The sequence below is a fragment of the Salmo salar genome, chromosome 18 (genome assembly GCF_965601325.2).
Source record: "Salmo salar chromosome 18, fSalSal1, whole genome shotgun sequence".
In the NCBI taxonomy this organism is placed as follows: Eukaryota; Metazoa; Chordata; class Actinopteri; order Salmoniformes; family Salmonidae; genus Salmo; species Salmo salar.
In genome coordinates, this window is record NC_138308.1 from 8,398,813 (window position 1) to 8,420,430 (window position 21,618).

A 21,618-nucleotide genomic window follows, 5' to 3' on the forward strand; every position below is an offset into this window, starting at 1 on the left:
GAATTTTCTTAAAACTGCATTGTTGGTTAAGGGCATTTCGCTGTAAGGTCTACACCTGTCGTATTCGGCGTATGTGACAAATAAAATTGGATTTGATTTGACCCTACCACCCCAGCAGAAACCCATCTACCTCAACATCTAGCCACTCAATGTATGCACATCAACAAACCCTTTGCAGTGCAACCCATAGCAAACCACTGAAGCACCATATTCATTTCCTACACTCATTCAGGCCTTTAATCTTGATCATTTGTCATCTCCCTCTGTTCATTTCCTTAACTAGTTAATTTCCCTGAGCGCCCTGTTACAGCTGAGTTCACAGGGTCATCTCACAGTAGGGCAACTCATTAACCTTTGACCTTCCTTGTACCCTGACACAGGGACAGAGATAACCATGGAATCTCTCTGACATATGGGTCTTCCTCAGTTTAGCGTAGACTAAACCGTTGAATGTTACATACTGACCTACACTCGTGAATTACATCAATCAGTCATTTTTGTTCAGAGTGAAAGGTGCTGTTTGAGACCATAATCTGTCAATATCCTTTCACAAAGATAACATGGATGCCCTTTTCAAATTTATCACACAATGACTGGCTAGTGAAATGGTGTTGTTATGGGCAACAGCGGAGATGATTTAAGATTATGGTCATGCCGAAGACAAGCAGTGTGCATTTCTGTTCAGGCTTCTGCATGGACAGCTAGAACAGGACCCCTGCTTGCATTCCAGCTGCTTTTACTGTGATAGCAGATTGCCTAAGTGCAAGTGAAGCAGAGCCCTCTGTCAACAGCCAAAAACCATGGTGAGTGAATTGCTTTGTATTGTAGCTTCTCTATGTTATCAGAGGGCGCTGCTTTGAGCCACACGCATTCTGTCTGACACACCTGTTGGCGTACTGTGTTGTTTTCAATAGATAATTAAGCAATTTGAGTTATTGATTGTGCCATGTATGAGTATTTGAAGAACATAATACTGAGTGAGCCTTACAACATGAGATGACACCTAAAGTGTATATATGATGTTTTGCAATAAAACATATTGTCCTGACTGGAACAGAGTCTATACAGCAAGTCATTGAATGAGATGAAGCCTCAGGTTATTGTCTGCCTGTGGTCAATGTGCTGTTCCCCAAATCTGTCAGTGCTTCACAGATAGTGATAAAGAAGATTAGCATGTTGCTAAGATACCGGTTGATGGCATTCTCCTTTAATCGGCTGCTTCATGGTGACATCTCTTTGCTCTGTCTCCATGTTGGCTCAACACCAAGACAGATCATTTGGAGGCATTGACAAATCCTCTTACAAATACCCTCCTTTTTTAAGTACCTTTCAGTATTCACTGAGTTTAAAGCTCATGTGATACCACATGTGTAAAGAGCTGTGGAATTCCATTGAAGTGATGAGGGGAAAGCAACGGAGCCTCCCACCATTTTGAAAACCAGGGATGTTTTCAATTAGGGTGACACGTTCAGAATGTTGCAGAAACAAATTGTATAAATAAATAATTAAAAAAAAACAATCTCCAATTCTACGTAAACAGATAATTGTACCTTTTCTACACAACACATTTCTATCTGAACGTTACGAACAGGCCCCAGGAATGCAATGCAACACTAATTCCAGACGGGCTTCTAAGCAACCAATCACAGTTTGCATTTGTGCAACTCTCCCCTTCATATAGGCAGCCAGTGACTATTTGCTTTGCTCTTCTAGGCCAGTAAAATCCAGGGTTTGAGTGAGGAGGAGAGGGAGCATCTACTCCCCCTGCTCCGGAATGCCCAGTGGGTGGTGGCGGTGGGAAGGGACGCCATCTACAAAGAGTTCATCTTCAAAGACTTCAACCAGGTCAGAAAAGCTTGAATATATTCATAAAGCGTCTGAGAGTGCTGATCTAGGATCAATTTAATGGCTGTAGGGTATAAAACGCATATTACTTGATTGTGACAATGAAGACTTGCACGTACAGTGTGCTACTTTATCTCACAGGCCTTTGGCTTCATGTCCAGGGTGGCTCTACAAGCAGAGAAGATGGACCATCACCCTGAGTGGTTTAATGTGTACAACAAGGTATTTCAATAAGCCCACTAGGATTGCCTGGGGTAAAAGAGATATAGACAAACCTGTTATCCCTTTCACAACTAGTGATGCTGTCTCTCCATAAGTCACTATACGGCAAAAAATAGCTTCTGGATATCAGGACAGCGATCACACACCTCGAATTAGACGAAGATTTTTCTTCAACAAGCAGGACGCACAGGACATTCTCCGAACACCCAACAAGGCCAACATCCCAGTTACTTACAAGAGGAAGAGACGCAGGTACAGAGGACACAGAGCGGGATGCCCCGTAAGGATCCGCAGAAGGCGAGTGGAAAAGCTGCCGTTACCGTCAATATTACTCGCCAACGTGCAATCATTGGACAATAAATTAGACACGGGACATCAAAAACTGTAATATCTTATGTTTCACGGAATCGTGGCTGAATGATGACATGGATATTCAGCTAGCAGGATATACGCTGCACCAGCAAGATAGAACAGCACACTCCGTAAAGACGAGGGGGGCGGTCTGTGCATACTTGTAAACAACAGCTGGTGCACGAAATCTAAGGAAGTCTCTAGATTTTGATCGCCTGAAGTTTAGTATCTTGTGATAAATTGCAGACCACACTACTTGCCTAGAGAGGTTTCAGCTATACTTTTTGTGGCTGTTTATTTACCACCACAGATGGATGCTGGCACTAAGACCACACTCAGTCAGCTGTATAAGGAAATAAGCAAACAGGAAACCACTCACCCAGTGGCGGCGCTCCTAGTGGCCGGAGACTTTAATGCAGGGAAACTTAAATCAGTTCTACCTAATTTCTATCAACATGTTAAATGTGCAACCAGAGGGAAAACAATTATAGATCACCTGTACTCCACACACAGAGACGCGTACAAAGCTCTCCCTCACCCTCCATTTGGTAAATCCGCCACAATTCTATCCTCCTGATTCCTGCTTACAAGCAAAAATTAAAGCAGGATGCACCAGTGACTCGGTCTATAAAAAAGTGGTCAGATGAAGCAGATGCTAAACTACAGGACTGTTTTGCTATCACAGACTGGAACATGTTCCGGGATTCTTCCGATGGAATTGAGGAGTACACCACATCAGTCACTGGCTTTATCAATAAGTGCATCGAGGATGTCGTCCTCACAGTGATTGTACGTACATACCCCAACCAGAAGCCATGGATTACAGGCAACATTTGCACTGAGACAAAGGGTAGAGCTGCCGCTTTCAATGTACGGGACTCTAACCCGGAAGCTTATAAGAAATCCTGCTATGCCCTCCGACGAACCATTAAACAGGCAAAGCGTCAATACAGGGCTAAGATTGAATCGTACTACACCGGCTCCGACACTTGTCGGATGTGGCAGGGCTTGCAAACTATCAGACTACAAAGGGAAGCACAGCCGCGAGTTGCCCAGTGACACAAGCCTACCAGACGAGCTAAATCACTTCTATGCTTGCTTCGAGGCATGCATGAGAGCATCAGCTGTTCCGGACGACTGGGTGATCACGCTCTCCATAGCTGACGTAAGACCTTTAAACAGGTCAACATTCACAAGGCTGCAGGGCGAGACTGATTACCAGGACGTGTGCTCCGGGCATGTGCTGACCAACTGGCAGGTGTCTTCACTGACATTTTCAACATGTCCCTGATTGAGTCTGTAATACCAACATGTTTCAAGTAGACCACCATAGTCCCTGTGCCAAAGAATACGAAGGCAACCTGCCTAAATGACTACCGACCCGTGCACTCACGTCCGTAGCCATGAAGTGCTTTGAAAGGCTGGTAATGGCTCACATCAACACCATTATCCCAGAAAGCCTAGACCCACTCCAATTTGCATTCCGCCCAAACAGATCCACAGATGATGCAATCTGTATTGCACTCCACACGGCCCTTTCCCACCTGGACAAAAGGAACACCTATGTGAGAATGCTATTCATTGACTACAGCTCAGCGTTCAACACCATAGTGCCCTCAAAGCTCATTACTAAGCTAAGGATCCTGGGACTAAACACCTCCCTCTGTAACTGGATCCTGGACTTCCTGACGGGCCGCCCCCAGGTGGTGAGGGTAGGTTGCAACACATCTGCCACGCTGATCCTCAACACTGGAGCACCCCAGGGGTGCAAGCTCAGTCCCCTCCTGTACTCCCTGTTCACCCACGACTGCATGGCCAGGTATGACTCCAACACCATCATTAAGTTTGCAGACGACACAACAGTGTGCCTGATCACCAACAACCACGAGACAGCCTATAGGTAGGAGGTCAGAGACCTGGCCGGGTGGTGCCAGAATAACAACCTATCCCTCAACGTAACCAAGACTAAGGAGATGATTGTGGACTACAGGAAAAGGAGGACCGAGCACGCCCCCATTCTCATCGACTGGGCTGTAGTGGAGCAGGTTGAGAGCTTCAAGTTCCTTGGTGTCCACATCACCAACAAACTAGAATGGTCCAAACACACCAAGACAGTCGTGAAGAGGGCACAACAAAGCCTATTCCCCCTCAGGAAACTAAAAGGATTTGGCATGGGTCCTCAGATCCTCAAAAGGTTCTACAGCTGCAACATCGAGAGCATCCTGACAGGTTGCATCACTGCCTGGAACGGCAATTGCTTGGCCTCCGACCGCAAGGCACTACAGAGGGTAGTGCGTACGGCCCAGTACATCACTGGGGCTAAGCTGCCTGCCATCCAGGACCTCTACACCAGGCGGTGTCAGAGGAAGGACCTAAAAATTGTCAAAGACCCCAGCCACCCCAGTCATAGACTGTTCTCTCTACTACCGCATGCCAAGCGGTACCGGAGTGCCAAGTCTAGGACACAAAGGCATCTCAACAGTTTTTACTCCCAAGCCATAAGATTCCTGAACAGGTAATCAAATGCCTACCCAGACTATTTGCATTGTGTGCCCCCCCCCCAACCCTTCTTTTATGCTGCTGCTGCTACTCTCTGTTTATCATATATGCATAGTCAGTTTAGCTATACATTCATGTACATAGTACCTCAATTGGCCCGACCAACCAGTGCCCCCGCATATTGGCTAACCGGGCTATCTGCATTGTGTCCCGCCACCCACCAAACCCTCTTTTACGCTACTGCTACTCTCTGTTTATCATATATGCATAGTCACTTTAACCATATCTACATACTACCTCTATCAGCCCGACTAACCGGTGCCTATATGTAGCCTCGCTACTGTTATAGCCTCGCTACTGTTATAGCCTCGCTACTCTTATTTTTCAGTCTTTTTACTGTCGTTTTTATTTCTTTATTTACCTATTGTTCACCTAATACCTTTTTTGCACTGTTGGTTAGAGCCTGTAAGTAAGGATTTCACTAAGGACTTCCTGACGGGCCACCCCCAGGTGGTGAGGGTAGGTTGCAACACATCTGCCACGCTGATCCTCAACACTGGAGCCCCCCAGGGGTACACCTGTTGTATTCGGCACACGTGACAAATAACCTTTGATTTGATTTACCCTGTCTTTCCTGCGGTCTCTTATCCTCTCCACCAGGTCCAGATCACACTCAGCACACACGACTGCGGGGGCCTCTCCCAGAGAGACATCACTCTGGCTACCTTCATCGACCTATCATCTGTCCTCTGAGCAACTCATGGCCTGCAGCCATTTCAGTCTATCAGTTCCAGTCATTTCAGTATGTCATCTCAATGGCAGAACCCAGAGCAGAGGACACCTATTCATCCCGCCCCATACGTTAATTCAGATGACTAACCTGGGACAGGAACAGGAAATGACATCTCAGAATCCCAATGAATGTTTGTTTAAAAGGTCAAATTCAATTCATAATGTAACATTTAGCAGGTGTGGTGTTTGTTACTAGACTGATATGGGAAGTGGAGCACAAGACCATAAGCCAGTAAAAACACCATTCAACTATATACAGTGGGGTCTGAAATTGACACTCTTGATAAAGATGAGCAATAATGACAAAAAAATAAATAATTCAAATACTGAGCTATATTGTATGCTCCAAAAATTGGGAAATTATATTATTTTATACTCATACAATTGCTCAGAAAAATTGATTTTGTGTAAGAAATAAGACACTTCTACATTAATGTGGATGCTACCATGATTATCGATAATCCTGAATGAATTGTAAATGAGTGAGAAAGTTGCAGAGGTTCAAAGATCATATCCCCAAGACATGCTAACCTCCCGTTATTGGTAAAGGTGAGAGGTTAGCATGTCTTGGAGGGTATGATCTTTGACCCTCTAACTTTCTCACTCATTATTCAAGATTCATTCAGCATTACCTGTAATCATGGTAGCATCCACATTAATGCAGAAGTGTTTAGAAACATTCTATTCTTATTTACAATGTAACTCAAATGACACAATACATTATTTACCATTAAAATAATCTGAAACACAACCAAAACAAACTGCAAATGCATCCAACAAGTTTGCAGAGTCACAAGCTTCATGTAGTCATGTGTGCTAGGAATATGAAACCAAATACTAAACTTGACTACTTTAATTTATAAGAATCTGTAGGGGTGTCAATAATAATAATAATAATAATAATAAGAGTATTACTTGTTAAACAAAATCTCTCTGAGCAATTGTAGTCATATAAATTAATATAATTTCCCACATTTGTTTGAGCATACAATATTGCTCAGTATTTCAATTATTTATTTTATTCAGTCATTATTGCTCATCTTTATCAAGTGTCAATTTCGGAACCCACAGTAAATGAAACATTCCTCTATCCCCAGCTGAGCGGATCAAGTGCTCTAAAATAAAAAGCATCAAAAAAGGTACGTAATATGACTCTAGCTCTGACTACGAACTGGGAAAAATTCCTTCACTTGTTTATTCGTCATTTTCTAAAATTATAGTGGCAACATAAACACTGCGTTTTGTTGTCAGTCTGTCTAGTCTACATGTGCCTGCCATTTGTCTCAAACTGTTTTCCTCTGTCTAATGTTTTGTAAGTGGCAAATAAAGTTGTTTGAATAACCAGTGTGTCTTTATTAATTTGTCAAAAGAGTGGCCTACAGACAAATGGGGTCAGCCTCAGAATATTTCACCCCTCCTAGAAATCACAAGATTATCAACAAGGTTTCATCAGATTGAATATATTTATCTAAAAACGACAAATGGAACAGCTGTTGTAGCATTATTGAAAATTGAATGTTGCTTAGCTTCCGGTGTGCTGAAAGTATTTTTGAATCAATTGTTATGCTTAAAAGGAGTGCAGTCAAGGCCAACAAATGCTTTCAAAAGGTGTTTCCTCTGGAATAATGAAGGATAGCAAACAATTACACAATAGTCAGGGGTGGATGTAGTGATTTAGCAGCCCCAGGCAGAGGCCTGGGGTGTGCAACATTATTTTAATGGGTTTTATACAGTATATAAAAAGATGAATAGTATTATTTTTAATTATGCCCAGCTCACGAGATAGCTGCAAACTCATGCCACTATATATATATTTTTTTTAAACATTTAATGAACACAATTACATGTACAGTATGAAAGAGAACTGGACCTTACTGAACTTGATGTTATGAAGCCAAATCCCTGAGGCTGATCGATACATAGAAATATAATCTACATTCTTTAAAAAAATCTTTATGTATCTCTATAGATCTATTCATTGGCGTTACCCAATAGCACTCGTCAATCTAACCTATAAAGGCATACAGGTAAATGCCTATTGCTGTTAAAATTATGCCCATACAACAATAACAGAAGGCATGATCTACCATACCTCCTAGAGGGCAAGGTGCTTCGTTCAGATTTTCACTGCACATTTGTAAAGTTTACAGATTCTCACTGTACAATTTACAGATTATATGGTGGGGTAATCACTAAGCAGCAATTTCTCATGTACTAATACTACCACAATCATTTGCATAAGGACATGTACATGTTTCTATTGCAATTGAATATAATCTCCTGGCTATTAAAATGTCACAAAATATTAGTGGGTGTTTCCCCATTGACGGCTCCACTGAAAAATAGAAACCACAGGATGAATCCATTGTCAGGTCTTTGACAACTGTGTGCCTTTTTGAGGGCCACCCTGTCTATTGGTTTTCATTCTTGCTATATAATCAAGCATTGGTGCTAGACAATCAATCAAAGAACAAACTAGAAACTGCAGGCCTCAGAGACCAGAATTGACCCCCAAACTAGTGCTTGTCCTGCAGTCAAAAATAAAAACACAATGGTTGAAGATAAGAAAACCAAAATTTAAAAAAATGACAGACAATTTGTGATTAATAAAACAAACAAAAAACAGTGGTCACATAGTCAATGCTTAAGAATGATACACCAGGACTAGGCTAAAAGTCATCACATCATTCTTGTCAGACTATTTCCCTTCTTATGACTCCAGAAAGGGAAAACATCTACGACACAGACATGGAAAGAAAACAACTGATATGTACTTAAGTTTGACTACAAACACTAACGTGAAAGCACATGGAAAATATTGAGGGGAAAGAGCAAAGGTTTTTTGGGGTGGCCTACCATGTGTACAGTAGGGGTGTTTTTTTTGCAAACAGTTTTATCCCAGTAGCATTGCTTCTAAGAACAGTTTATCACATGCCAGAACAGTTTAGTCTGCAATGTTTAAACCTTACATATGAAAAACTGAGACATGCTTTTCCTGTCTTCTTTAGCCCTATAACGATGTTACTGGGTGAACAAGCAACACAATTGCATTGAACAGAAACTGAGGTAGATAAAATTAGAAGATAAGTTGATGAATTTACTACAAGAACTGAATTGATGGAGACTTAAAACAGCCTATAAAGATGCCGAAATAAGCTGTTTTCTGTTCCTTGAGATCAATTCTAGGTTAAACCATTCGATTCAAGGCTAAACCATTGACTCAAATAGAAAGGGGTAATGAATATGTTGTCAAATCAAAGGATTGTAAGTCTCAGATTCTTAACATATTGGCGGTGCACAGTATACTAGGTTGTGTACTACAGCAGCCAGGGTTTCCTGCTGCCTGAATTATTACTGAAAGATGCAATTAGCCACAGACGGACCACAATTAGGAATACATGTATATATGCACTGTAGTACAATAAGTGGCAAGGAAGGTAATGTGTTAAATTCAAAAGGAGCTCAAGTCTTAAAAATGACTCAAGTTAGTTGTCCATAGAAATCCATGCAGATATGTTTGCTCCTCTATCATTCATTACTGTTCATTGGGTCATTATTTATTTCACTACAAAATGAATGATTTTCAGTGAAAACTGTTACTTGTTGTAGATTAATCGAACAGAGACAGATTTAAAATCACTGTCGTAAGTACCTGGAACATGAGCATTGAGAAGTAAATTGTGTTTTCTGGTAGGGGGCAGTAGAGGGGTTCTCCCTGACTCACAATTGTGGTCTTGCTCTCTCCAAACATTACTTGGAGGCTAAAATGTTTTTCTATTAAAACATTTTTTTATCTAGAATATTTTCAATCACCACTTTAGAACGAGACGATTGTGTGAGAGAGATATCAGGATATTGTAAACTAAAGAGTTTATAGCATCTAACTGAAACAGAAAATCTAGAGACAGAACAGACATTGAAATTACCACTTGAATAAAACCGTCGTCAACTGCTCTATAGAATTAAAAAAAACTAAATTATATTACATTAAAAAAAAAAAAAATGTTTTATCACAAAACCATACATAACTTTATCTGAATGGTTTGAGCTGCTATTCTACATATTTTACATATGTGCTTTCACTTTCCACATATTTGATAAATGTCACGGTAGCTAAAAACAATGGCTTGTGCTTCTGAAGATATCTGGAAAAGGGTGTGTAGATAGATAAAAGGTGGGCAAGATAAGGCAACTGTTGAGTGATGCATTGGGTGGACCAGAGGTGAAGCAGGCTGGTAAGCAGGGCTGTGTTCATTAGGCACCAAACGGAAGGAAACACACTCAAACAGGGAGGGACTACTTGAACTTGTCTAACAAGAAACACTTATTTTCTTTTTCCGATGCAAAAAAAACATTTTACAACGCTTTCCATTGCGTGCCCTAATGAACATGACCCAGGTGTGTGTCCAAGCCACAGCCAACCTACTCAGTGGGCCTTGCCGTTGCTGTTGCCATTTATATGGGTCTTCTGGGGCTGAGATGACCTGGGCTCCTCTGTGCTGTAGAGGCAGTCCAGGAAACCGCAGGAGATCTCTGTCACCATGGATCTGTCAGGGATGGACTGGGCCATGCCATAGATTGCTCCCTAGAACATGAACATTTATGAATGTAGAGCCATGTATCCAATAAGTTTGCAAATGAAAATATAAACAAATATGTTTGCAAGTGAAGCCACTTTAGAGAACATAAAATGAGAAAAAAAAAAAAATTCAAGTGTGAATAATAAATCTCCAAAAAGAATCATATACAATTGATTTTATCTATTAGACCATTGGTGCACTGCTGTGAAGTTTATTCCAGGTAACGGAGTCAGCATTAACACTCACCATTCCAGTGGTCTTCTCATTGGGGTTCTTCAAAATGAGAGCCACCTGCTCTTTGACCTCACTGATGAACTGTTTGGCCACACCTTCCTGTGTGTGCAGTACTGTACAACAGATATGGATGCTGCGGTGGGACAGAGAGACACACAAAAGTACTTAAAACATTATTCAAAATGGTGCTATGGCGCCTGGGTTAGGGCTGCATGATTAATCAAATTCCGATCCAAATTGCGATATTGAAATGTGCAATATTCATATCTCAAGAGGCTGTGATTTTTCTCCTTTCTTTGACACTAGACTACCGTACCTACTCCGATGAGATTCGCTAGACTCCGTTCATTCACTCTCTACATGCACAGAGGATGCTGACCAATCACAAGAGACCTCTCTCACTCTCTGCATGGCATGCAGAATTGGGCTTCTTTGAAAACAATGTCGCGGGTGAAAATGTATTGGTCGCGGGTTTGCGGATTTTTGGGCTACTTCTAAATTGCACCGCGGCCGCCATTGCATTTCTCTTAAAAAATATATACATTTCACTGTGACCTGCTACTGATGACTATCAGGCAGTGAGGCAGGCTGTTGCTGAGTGAGTGAGTGAGTGAGTGAGTGAGTGAGTGAGTGAGTGAGTGAGTGAGTGAGTGAGTGTGTGAGTGAGTGTGTGAGTGTGTGAGTGTGTGAGTGTGTGTGTGGTGGGGAGGGAGGGAGGGGGAGGACGGGTGGGGTGTGTGTGTTGAGCACAGTCATTGGTGTTGAGAGAGCGCTGCAGCAGGCAGTCATGACAAGTGATGTGAGAACAACAAACTAATTAACTAGCTACATACTTTCCCTCATAATTCTTGTCTGCCTCGTTCGTTGTGTCCTGACCGCCTCCAGTCTTACCAATCATTACTAGAGCCAACACAGCAAATAATTGTCTAACAGCTTCAGAGAGAGACAGAGAGGATCGAACAATGTGCTTTCTTTCTGGGTATGTAGACAGGGCTCAAAATTAAGGTCGTCCCGGGATGCACAAAAAAAAAAAAGGATGTCTGGGACGGTTCAGACAGACTGGGACAATAGATCCAAAATTCATAGAACTACTGTACATCAAAAATATATATTATTAGAAGGGCAGCAATGCACACAGGCTATGCACAAATGTCCAAAATTAAATTAGTGGGAACACACCGTTCTAAAAAGCTAACTGCACATGCGAGCGGTTTCATGAGACAGATGAAAATATCCATTAGAAATTTAGAAAGAGGGGAGATCTAAAGATGCAACAACTATCATTGGTTGCTAATATGACTAAGATTGTGTCTTCGCCTGCTGGACAATGAAAGAAAGTTGATTTGAAAACCAATAGAACAATAGAAAATGCATGTCTGATTTTGGCTAGGCTACTTTAAAACAAGACATGCCTCAAAATGACATAAAACCTCCAGGTTTATGGTTGCCTCTACTCAGACTGCAAGATGGGTGATGTGCGGTGTGCAACAGGCACTGGCCTTTCTCTCCGGTTGTGACCATTTGATCTGAACGAACCATGCCGAGTATGTCAACTGAATCAAGCCTTTAGACGTTAATGTTAACCAACATTCTAATTGTCAAACATGACTGCCGTTTAGCTTATATTGATGTAATTAAAAGTCTCAGGGAAAAAAAGGGCTACATTTTCTGGCGCCTCCCTCACGTCAGCATCGATGTGGACATGAGATGCTCTAGCCAATATGCATATAAACCAAGCTACACTTTAAGATGTAGGCTAATTATTTATGTACATTTATGCAAAACATTATTCCAACGTTGGTCTTTATAGAGGCAAGGTGGTAAATTTCTGCCTCAGTTGACAGCCCCATGCATCTATATCAGTAGTAGGCTACTTTTATTAGCCTTTTAAAATCACCGTGAATGACCTAGGTCCAATGAGTAAAACCATGTTGGGACGGTTTGAATTGCACTTTGGGACAATTCTGGGAAGGTGATGAAAAAAAGTTATTCTCGAGCCCTGTGTGTAGCAAGCTAGCTAGCTAACATTGGTCAGAAAGTTGGAAGTCAGACGAGAATGGGACGATTAACTCTATTACTTACTATCAAACTATAATAGTAGTGTTTTTTAAAATTCTTTATTAACCCCCCCCTCTTCGGAGGACACATATGTATTTTTTTGTTTTTACAGCTTTTGTGCTACATATGCATACATTTTACATATCACACTTCACATATACATTTGACATACATGGTACTTTTATATAGAGGTCGACCGATTAATCGGAATGGCCGATTAATTAGGGCCGATTTCAAGTTTTCATAGCAATCGGTAATCGGTATTTTTGGCCACCGATTTGCCGATTTTTTTTTTACACCTTTATTTAACTAGGCAAGTCAGATTAAGAACGCATTCTTATTTTCAATGACGGCCTAGGAACGGGGGTTAACTGCCTTGTTCAGGGGGATTCGGGGATTCGTTTTTGCAACCTTCCGGTTACTAGTCCAACGCTCTAACCACCTGCCTTACATTGCACTCCACGAGGAGCCTGCATGGCAGGCTGACTACCTGTTACGTACGGGCAGCAAGAAGCCAAGGTAAGTTGCTAGCTAGCATTAAACTTATCTTATAAAAAACTATCAATCTTAACATAATCACTAGTTAACTACACATGGTTGATGATATTACTAGTTTATCTAACGTGTCCTGCGTTGCATATAATCGATGCGGTGCCTGTTAATTTCTCATCGAATCACAGCCTACTTCGACAAACGGGTGATGATTTAACAAGTTGCACCAATGTACCTAACCATAAACATCAATGCCTTTCTTTAAAATCAATACACAAGTATATATTTTTAAACCTGCATATTTAGTTAATATTGCCTGCTAACATGAATTTGTGTCACTTCTCTTGCGTTCCGTGCAAGCAGTCAGGGTATATACAGCAGTTTGGGCCGCCTGGCTCATTGGGAACTGTGTGAAGTCCATTTATTCCTAACAAAGGCAGTAATTAATTTGCCAGAATTGTACATAATTATGACACAACATTGAAGGTTGTGCAATGTAACAGGAATATTTAGACTTAGGGATGCCACCCGTTAGATAAAATACGGAACGGTTCCGTATTTCACTGAAATAAAACGTTTCGTTTTCGAAATGATCGTTTCCAGATTCGACCATATTAATGACCAAAGGCTCATATTTCTGTGTGTTATTATGTTATAATTAAGTCTATGATTTGATATTTGATAGAGCAGTCTGACTGAGCGATGGTAGGCAGCAGCAGGCTCGTAAGCATTCATTCAAACAGCACCTTCGTGCGTTTTGCCAGCAGCTCTTCGCAATTCCTCAAGCATTGCGCTGTTTATGACTTCAAGCCTATCAACCCCCGAGATTAGGCTGGTGTAACTCATGTGAAATGGCTAGCTAGTTAGCGGGTGCGCGCTAATAGCGTTTCAAACGTCACTCGCTCTGAGACTTGGGAGTGGCTGTTCCCCTTGCTCTACATGGGTAACGCTGCTTCGCGGGTGGCTGTTGTCGATGTGTTCCTGGTTCGAGCCCAGGTTGGAGCGAGGAGAGGGACGGAAGCTATACTGTTACACTGGCGGCAATAGTAAAGTGCCTATAACAACATCCAATAGTCAAAGGTATAGGAAATACAAATCGTATAGAGAGAAATAGTCCTATAATTCCTATAATAACTACAACCTAAAACTTCTTAGCTGGGAATATTGAAGACTCATGTTAAAAGGAACCACCAGCTTTCATATGTTCTGAGCAAGGAACTTAAACGTTAGCCTTTTTTTTTTACATGGCACATATTGCACTTTTACTTTCTTCTCCAACACTTTGTTTTTGCATTATTTAAACCAAATTGAACATGTTTCATTATTTATTTGAGGCTAAATTGATAGTATTTATGTATTATATTAAGTTAAAATAAGTGTTCATTCAGTATTGTTGTAATTGTCATTATTACAAATAAATATATAAATACAATAAAAAAATAAAAACACATTTAAAAGCAAAAAATATATATATAAATAAATAAAAAAAACATTCGGCCAATTAATCGGTATCGGCTTTTTGGGTCCTCCAATAATCGGTATCGGAGTTGAAATATCATAATTGGTCGACCTCTACTTTTAAATATAGCAATCACATGACAATAACACATTACCAAACATGAGCTCTTTAATCCCACCCATCAACCTCTCTCAGGCCATCCCACCTATCACAGTAGACCATCCTCGTTTGGTTTCCATGTGACATATTTTTTAATTGTGATGTTTTACATGAATTCTGAACCATTCTAAATCGCATAGTATCCACAGATTGTGAGCTAAAGATGAGTGTTTAGTATGAGTATATTATTGATTGACTATGCCTTCCCAAAATCGCCCAACACCGCTACTTGTAAGGTTAATTTTGTGATTTTTTTAACCATTCCTGAAGCTGTGGCCAGAAACACGCTATATAGGGGCAATACCAGAATAAATGATCTAGTGATTCGGTCTCTTCGCAGCAAAAGAAGTCAAGGGGTCTGAATACATTCTGAAGGCACTATGCCTTCGACTTTTTCCACATCTTACAGCCTTATTCTAAAATAGATAAAACATATTTTTTTCTCAGAAATCTACACACAATAATCCATAATGACAAAGCAAAAAAAGTTTTGAAATTTTAGCAAATTTAGTAAAAATAAAATTAGAAATACCTTTACATAAGAATTCAGACCCTTTGCTATGAGACTCGAAATTGAGCTCAGGTGCATCCTGTTTCCATTGATCATCTTTGAGATGTTTCTACAACTTCATTGGAGTCCACCTGTGGTAAATTCATTTGATTGGACATGATTTGGAAAGGCACACACCTGTCTATATAAGGTCCCACAGTTGACAGTGCATGCCAGAGCAAAAACTAAGACATGAGGTCGAAGGAATTGTCTGTAGAGCTCCGAGACAGGATTGTGTCAAGGCACAGATCTGGGGAAGGGTACCAACACATTTCTCTTCCTAGAGCTGGCCACCCAGCTTTTTTAATCTTTGCTATGCTGTAATAAAGGCTTTATACTCCCCCCCCCCCCCCCCCAATTCAAACAGCCTCTCTGCTATTACCTAATTAATGTAGTGTTGTTTACACTGTCCTAATTGTTTTTCTGCAGTGCGTAATATGCGGTAGGATTTGTATTGTATAACGAGCTTCACAATCATTATTTTAATTCGAGGCTCATATATAGCCTATGTATATGTATAAGCTTGAATATGTGTATGGGTGTTTTGAACTAATCATCACCTTAGAAAGCGCTGTCCATTTCAATTCATTGTTAGGCTTTGAAACAACATCCACAATGACCATGTTTGACTCCGTTTCAACCTGTTGTTGAACTTCTTTCTTCAAATTGATCAATGACAGTGAGGTGAGTTTTAAAAGCACAATACTGTTTTCATAAGTGTTTTGATAAGTGTTTGAATTGCATTGATGTCCGAGTGGTTAGAAGGACAATAGAGCCCCTGAGTACCAGCCCATTAGTGAGATGGGTACTCTCAACGCATGTCCTGATTGCATAAGAGGAGATTACCGTGACTCAACGGTCACGTGGAATGTAACTGAGTCATGACTCATGACTGCTGGTGTGGAGGTAATACGGTAACAGCCTTAAGCACAGTGCATATAGTTGATTTGATCAAAACACATAGGATGTGTCTATATACGGAAAAATGCACATTTAAAAAAACAACAGATGACTGACTTTGTTGACCAATATTTTTCTTTTGTCGGGGACAGCCCTAATGGAGTAAAAAGTACATACATTTTCTTTAGGAATGTAGTGGAGTAAAGGTTGTAAAACAAAAAAATATAAATAGCAAAGTACAGATACCCCAAAAAACTACTTAAGTAGTACTTTGAAGTATTTTTACTTAAGTAGTTTACACCACTGGAAAAAAAAGTGCCCGACAGCAGCAAAGCCCCTCAGCCACCTACCTTGAACAGGCATTGATTGCCTATGCGTTTTCAAGTGTAACGTCCTACAAAAAAACATCCCGCAAACACATAGAAACCACTGAGGCGATCCCCTAGCCAAAGACATGGTTCCTATTTACACATTCTGCAAAGACAGCTCCAAGAAGATGATAAACAAGTTGGACAGGAGATACAAGAATCCTACACTGTATAACAAAAATAAGGGAGAAGTTGAAACATTTCACATTGATTTACTGGACCAGACGCCAATGTTTTGGACAGGATTCACCTTGCAATCGGTAGGCTACGTGTTAGATGTTTAAGGCACTTTTGACATTTAATAATGATTAAGCCTACTTATACATAATTACACAATCATACGCTTCCTATTCCATCGACAGCCTATGGTTAATTTAGGTTATTTATGAACGCAATGCTAAAATATGAACTCATTATTCATTAATGAATAAGTGCTGCGCTCACAGCGCACTAAATTTTGGAAGACCATGTTAAACATTTATGTTTGTTAATATGTAGGTGGAATAATCCTATCTAGCCTATAACAACGTTGGAAAATATTTGTTTCATTTGGTTGTGTTTTCATCCATACGATCTCATGTTAGAAGTGATGTTCTCTACCCTGACAATTGCTTTAACTATATCTGATGGAATTACCAAGTTTTCACCCAAGTGTTCACAATATCTGACCCAAAGAAATCGCAATTAGCTATTTTGTCCACATCGTGATTTTGTGTTCTGGTATTATATCAGCATACAGTGCATAGTCGATATTCTATGAAAGGTATACATTATATTTGATAAGTATGACTGAATTTCAAAGATGTGAAAAAGTTTAGGAAAACATACCTGGATGGATACTGTAGCGTGTTGAGATTCCAACCCTTTGACGTCAGTGCGTTGGATAAACGGAAAATGTCGAAGACGTCAGAGCCTATTGCCACCACGGACACTTCAGGGTCTCCAAACACAAACACTCCGTTTATCTTACGGATTCTATCCAGAAATAAACAAAACCAACACACCTCAAATATTTATCCTATCCAAAAACATTGATATCTCAATTTTCTTACAAAGAGCTCTTAGAAACAGTGAAATCTAACAATATTCTGGGCCTGTTGTAAATAGGTTATAAGATGGTTTAGGAACCAACAGAAAGCGAATCAAATAAGCAAACCTGATGAAAAAAAAACAGCCATTATGTTTCTGATTGTACCTATAATAGTTTTGCTTTACCACATATCCAAATCTGGTTAAAACCTCCACAGGATCGGTGTCCCGACCTCGGGAAGGTTGAGTTAACGTAGGCTAATGCGATTAGCATGAGGTTGTAAGTAACAAGAACATTTCCCAGGACATAGACACCTACAATTGGAAAAAGCTTAAATTCTTGTTAATCTAACTGCACTGTCCAATTTACAGTAGCTATTACAGTGAAAGAATACCATGCTATTGTTTGAGGAGAGTGCACAGCTATGAACTTGAAAATGTATTAATAAACCAATTAGGCACATTTGGGCAGTTTTGATACAAAATTATGAACAGAAAGGCAATGGTTCATTGGATCAGTATAAACTTTGCACTTTACAGTTCTGCCATCTAGTGGCCAAAATCTAAATTGCGCCTGGGATGGAATAATACGTTATGGCCTTTCTCTTGCATTTCAAAGATGATAGTACAAAAAAACAACATGTTTTTGTCTTTGTATTATCTTTAACCAGATCTAATGTGTTATATTCTCCTACATTCATTTCACATTTCCCCAAAATTCAAAGTGTTTCCATTCAAATGGTATCAAGAATATGCATATCCTTGCTTCAGGTCCTAAGCTAAGGGCAGTTAGATTAGGGTATGTCATTTTAGGCGATCCTTAAGAGGTTTTTAACAGAGAAAGCCGAAAATCAAGGCCGATAATGACTACAGTAAAAGATGGGTCTCTTACTCTGTCTTGATAGTTCGTGCAGTGTCAATGATCTTCTTAGTAGTCTTTATGTAGCCATCCTCTCCCATGTACATCATGGTGGCCCAGCACGCTGCGATGATACCGCCTGGCCGAGAACCTGCCACTGATGGGGACGCATAGATGCCCCCCTGCCAGTCTGGAGCCACAAAGTACTGGTAATGCCTGTACTTCTTGTCACTATACAGGATCACTGATGAACCTTTGGGGGCGAAGCCGTACTGGAGTAGAGGTAGATCAAAAAACTATAAAATTAGTCAACACAACAACCAAAAAACGAGATGTTTATGGAACAATGAGCATCTTATGATTGAAAAGCAAGATGGAGAAAATGTTAGGTAAGACTGTCTGGGATCCACACCCTGTTCTTACCTTGTGTGTGTCTGCAGAGATGCTGGTCACACCCTTTACCCTGAAGTCAAAGGGAGCCAGTGGGTAATTGGCTTTGTCCATGAAAACTATTAGAAACCCTCCCAAACAAGCATCCACATGCAGAGGGAGGTTGTACTTTACAGCCAGCTGAAAAACACCATGTGTGATGGATTAGGTAATTTCAGGTAAAGTACTATGCAACAACATTGTTACAGGGTTACTACACGGGTACACAAGCAACTTAATGTAAGAATGACCCGTTTTTTTAAAATACATTTTTCCATGACTTAGATGACTTAGTATGAGAAGTAGATAACGATGAGACACTTTACCTTTCCTACTTCCTCAATAGGATCAATGATTCCATGGGGGAACTGGGGTGCGGAGCATACAAGCATGGCTGTGTTCTTGTTGATGGCTCTCCTCATAGCCTATACAAAACAACTAGGAGTTAAAAGGTGTCGTGATATTGCTTTAAGACAAATGATTATGGAGATGATAAGTCTCATCCACCCTCACTAAGAACCAGTCATTCTAATGTCATTGTTGCCACCATGTTTTTTGTAGGCTCGGGACGACACCAGTATTGCGATACTGGCAAGGAAACAAAACATGAAGCAGATTAAACTTCTTTAGGAAAACGGCCCTAATGTTGGAAACAAACATCATTACGTTGTTATCCAGAGTCACATTTATTTATTTTTCCAAGCTATATCACACAATATTTTAGGTTTGCCGGTTTTTAAAAGACCAAAAGAGTTCAGTCTGCTTCGTGTTTCCATTTTTGCCATGGAAAAAATATTGAGATGCAAAAAATTAGGGCTGTGACGATACCTGTAACTATTGTCATGTCTGAAATTGTAATCTTAAACAGTCCAAACAGAGGAAGAGTTCCCCAGTCAGTCACGGCAGTGACAGTCATTAGTTAAAGTAGTGTCACATTGCAAGACATCACACCGTATTCTTGTTACCTAAAGTAGGCTGGGGTCAAGGCTACAGTTACAATTGGGAATTTGTAAACCAACAAACCTACATTTACTCTGACCTTTTGTGTATGCAGACCTTTTGTTTATTGAGCACGGACTGACTTTCCAGTCAAGTTATTATTTAGACTAACCATTAGTATAGGAACAAATAAATATTTGCACCTTAACATCCACTTTCAAGGTCTTCTTGTCCAGGGGGATATGAACAAGCTTCATTCCAAAGTAGTTAGCTGCTTTGTCAAAGGCTGCATGGACACTAATTGGTGCAATACTGCAAAATTAGGGGAGGAAATACGGCACAAATTATTCCCTGTACCAGATAAAATGCATTTCACAGGTGATATAACCATTATATACAGCCATTATTACCATTTATGAGACAGCAAACATTTCAAGCATGCAAATCAAGCTTGTTCTGAGACCATATCAAATGTTATTAGTCACATGAGCCGAATACAACAGGTGAAAAGCTTACTAACGAGCCCCTAATCAACAATGCAGTTTCAAAAAATGTAAGATAAGAATAAGAGATAAAAGTAATTAAAGATCAGCAGTGAAATAACAATAACGAGACTATACAGTTGAAGTCAGAAGTTTACATACACTTAGGTTGGAGTCATTAAAACTTGATTTTCAACCACTCCACAAATTTCTTGTTAACGAACTATAGTTTTGGCAAGTCGGTTAGCACATCTACTTTATGCATGACACGTAATTTTTCAAACAATTCATTACAGACAGATTATTCCATTGTATCACAATTCTAGTGGGTCAGAAGTTTACATACACTACGTTGACTTCCAAATGGACAATGACCCCAAGCATACTTCCAAAGTTGTGGCAAAATGGCTTAAGGACAACAAAGTCAAGGTATTGGAGTGGCCATCACAAAGCCCTGACCTCAATATATAGAGAATTTGTGGGCAGAACTGAAAAAGCGTGTGGGAGCAAGGAGGCCTACAAACCTGACTCAGTTACACCAGCGCTGTCAGGAGGAATGGGCCAAAATTCACCCAACTTATTGTGGGACCCAAGTTAAACAATTTAAAGGCAATGCTACAAAATACTAATTGAGTGAATGTAAACTTCTGACCCACTGGGACTGTGATGAAAAAATAAAAGCTGAAATAAATCATTCTCTCTACGATTATTCTGACATTTCACATTCTTAAAGTAAAGTGGTGATCCTAACTGACCTAAAACAGGGAATTTTTACTAAGATTAAATGTCAGGAATTGTGAAAAACTGAGTTTAAATGTATTTGGCTAAGGTGTACGTAAACTTCCGACTTCAACTGTATACAGGGGGGTACTGATACAGAGTCAATGTGCGGGGGCACCGGTTATTTGAGGTAGTATGTACATGTAGGTAGAGTTATTAAAGTGACTATGCATAGATAACAACAGAGAGTAGTTGTGGTGTAAAGAGGGGGTGAAGGGGCACTGCAAATAGGGTAGCCATTTGAGTAGATGTTCAGGAGTCTTATGGCTTGGGGGTAGAAGCTGTTTAGAAGCCTCTTGGACCTAGACTTGGCACTCCGGTACCGCTTTCCGTGCGGTAGCAGAGAGAACAGTCTATGACTAGGGTGGCTAGAGTCTTTGACAATTTTTAGGGCCTTCCTCTGACACCGCCTAGTATAGAGGTCCTGGATGGCAGGAAGCTTGGCCCCAGTGTTGTACTGGCCCGTTCGTACTACCCTCTGTAGTGCCTTGCGGTCGGAGGCCGAGCACTTGCCATACCAGGCAGAGATGCGACCAGTCAGGATGCTCTTGATGGTGCAGCTGTAGAACCTTTTGAGGATCTGAGGACCCA

General features: G+C 40.5%; 2 protein-coding genes across 3 annotated transcripts in view; one reads left to right on the plus strand and one right to left on the minus strand.

Moving 5' to 3' along the window:
• Positions 1-316: 316 nt before the first annotated feature.
• Positions 317-7,053, plus strand: pcbd1 (pterin-4 alpha-carbinolamine dehydratase/dimerization cofactor of hepatocyte nuclear factor 1 alpha). The gene is made up of 4 exons (XM_014154449.3): positions 317-803; positions 1,714-1,845; positions 1,987-2,067; positions 5,578-7,053. The coding sequence occupies exons 1-4, from the start codon at positions 801-803 to the stop codon at positions 5,668-5,670; spliced, it is 309 nt and encodes a 102-aa protein (XP_014009924.3). The 5' UTR covers positions 317-800; the 3' UTR covers positions 5,671-7,053.
• A 317-nt stretch (positions 7,054-7,370) lies between these two features.
• The window catches only part of sgpl1 (sphingosine-1-phosphate lyase 1), a 39,497-nt gene continuing 25,249 nt past the window's right edge, over positions 7,371-21,618 (minus strand). For both annotated transcript variants that reach the window (XM_014154260.3, XM_045700701.2), the window contains exons 8-14: positions 19,969-20,077; positions 19,153-19,251; positions 18,821-18,967; positions 18,431-18,669; positions 17,338-17,484; positions 10,536-10,656; positions 7,371-10,294 (exon numbers count right to left, since the gene is read on the minus strand). In XM_014154260.3, the coding sequence (XP_014009735.1) occupies positions 10,136-10,294; positions 10,536-10,656; positions 17,338-17,484; positions 18,431-18,669; positions 18,821-18,967; positions 19,153-19,251; positions 19,969-20,077 (1,021 nt within the window). In that variant the 3' untranslated portion in view covers positions 7,371-10,135. The remainder of the gene's footprint in view (positions 10,295-10,535; positions 10,657-17,337; positions 17,485-18,430; positions 18,670-18,820; positions 18,968-19,152; positions 19,252-19,968; positions 20,078-21,618) is intronic.

Excerpts from the sequence above, each read along its gene's own strand:
- pcbd1 (XM_014154449.3), top strand. Across the intron at positions 1,846-1,986 it reads TCTTCAAAGACTTCAACCAG|GCCTTTGGCTTCATGTCCAG; the intron begins GTCAGAAAAGCT and ends TTTATCTCACAG. Across the intron at positions 2,068-5,577 it reads GGTTTAATGTGTACAACAAG|GTCCAGATCACACTCAGCAC; the intron begins GTATTTCAATAA and ends CCTCTCCACCAG.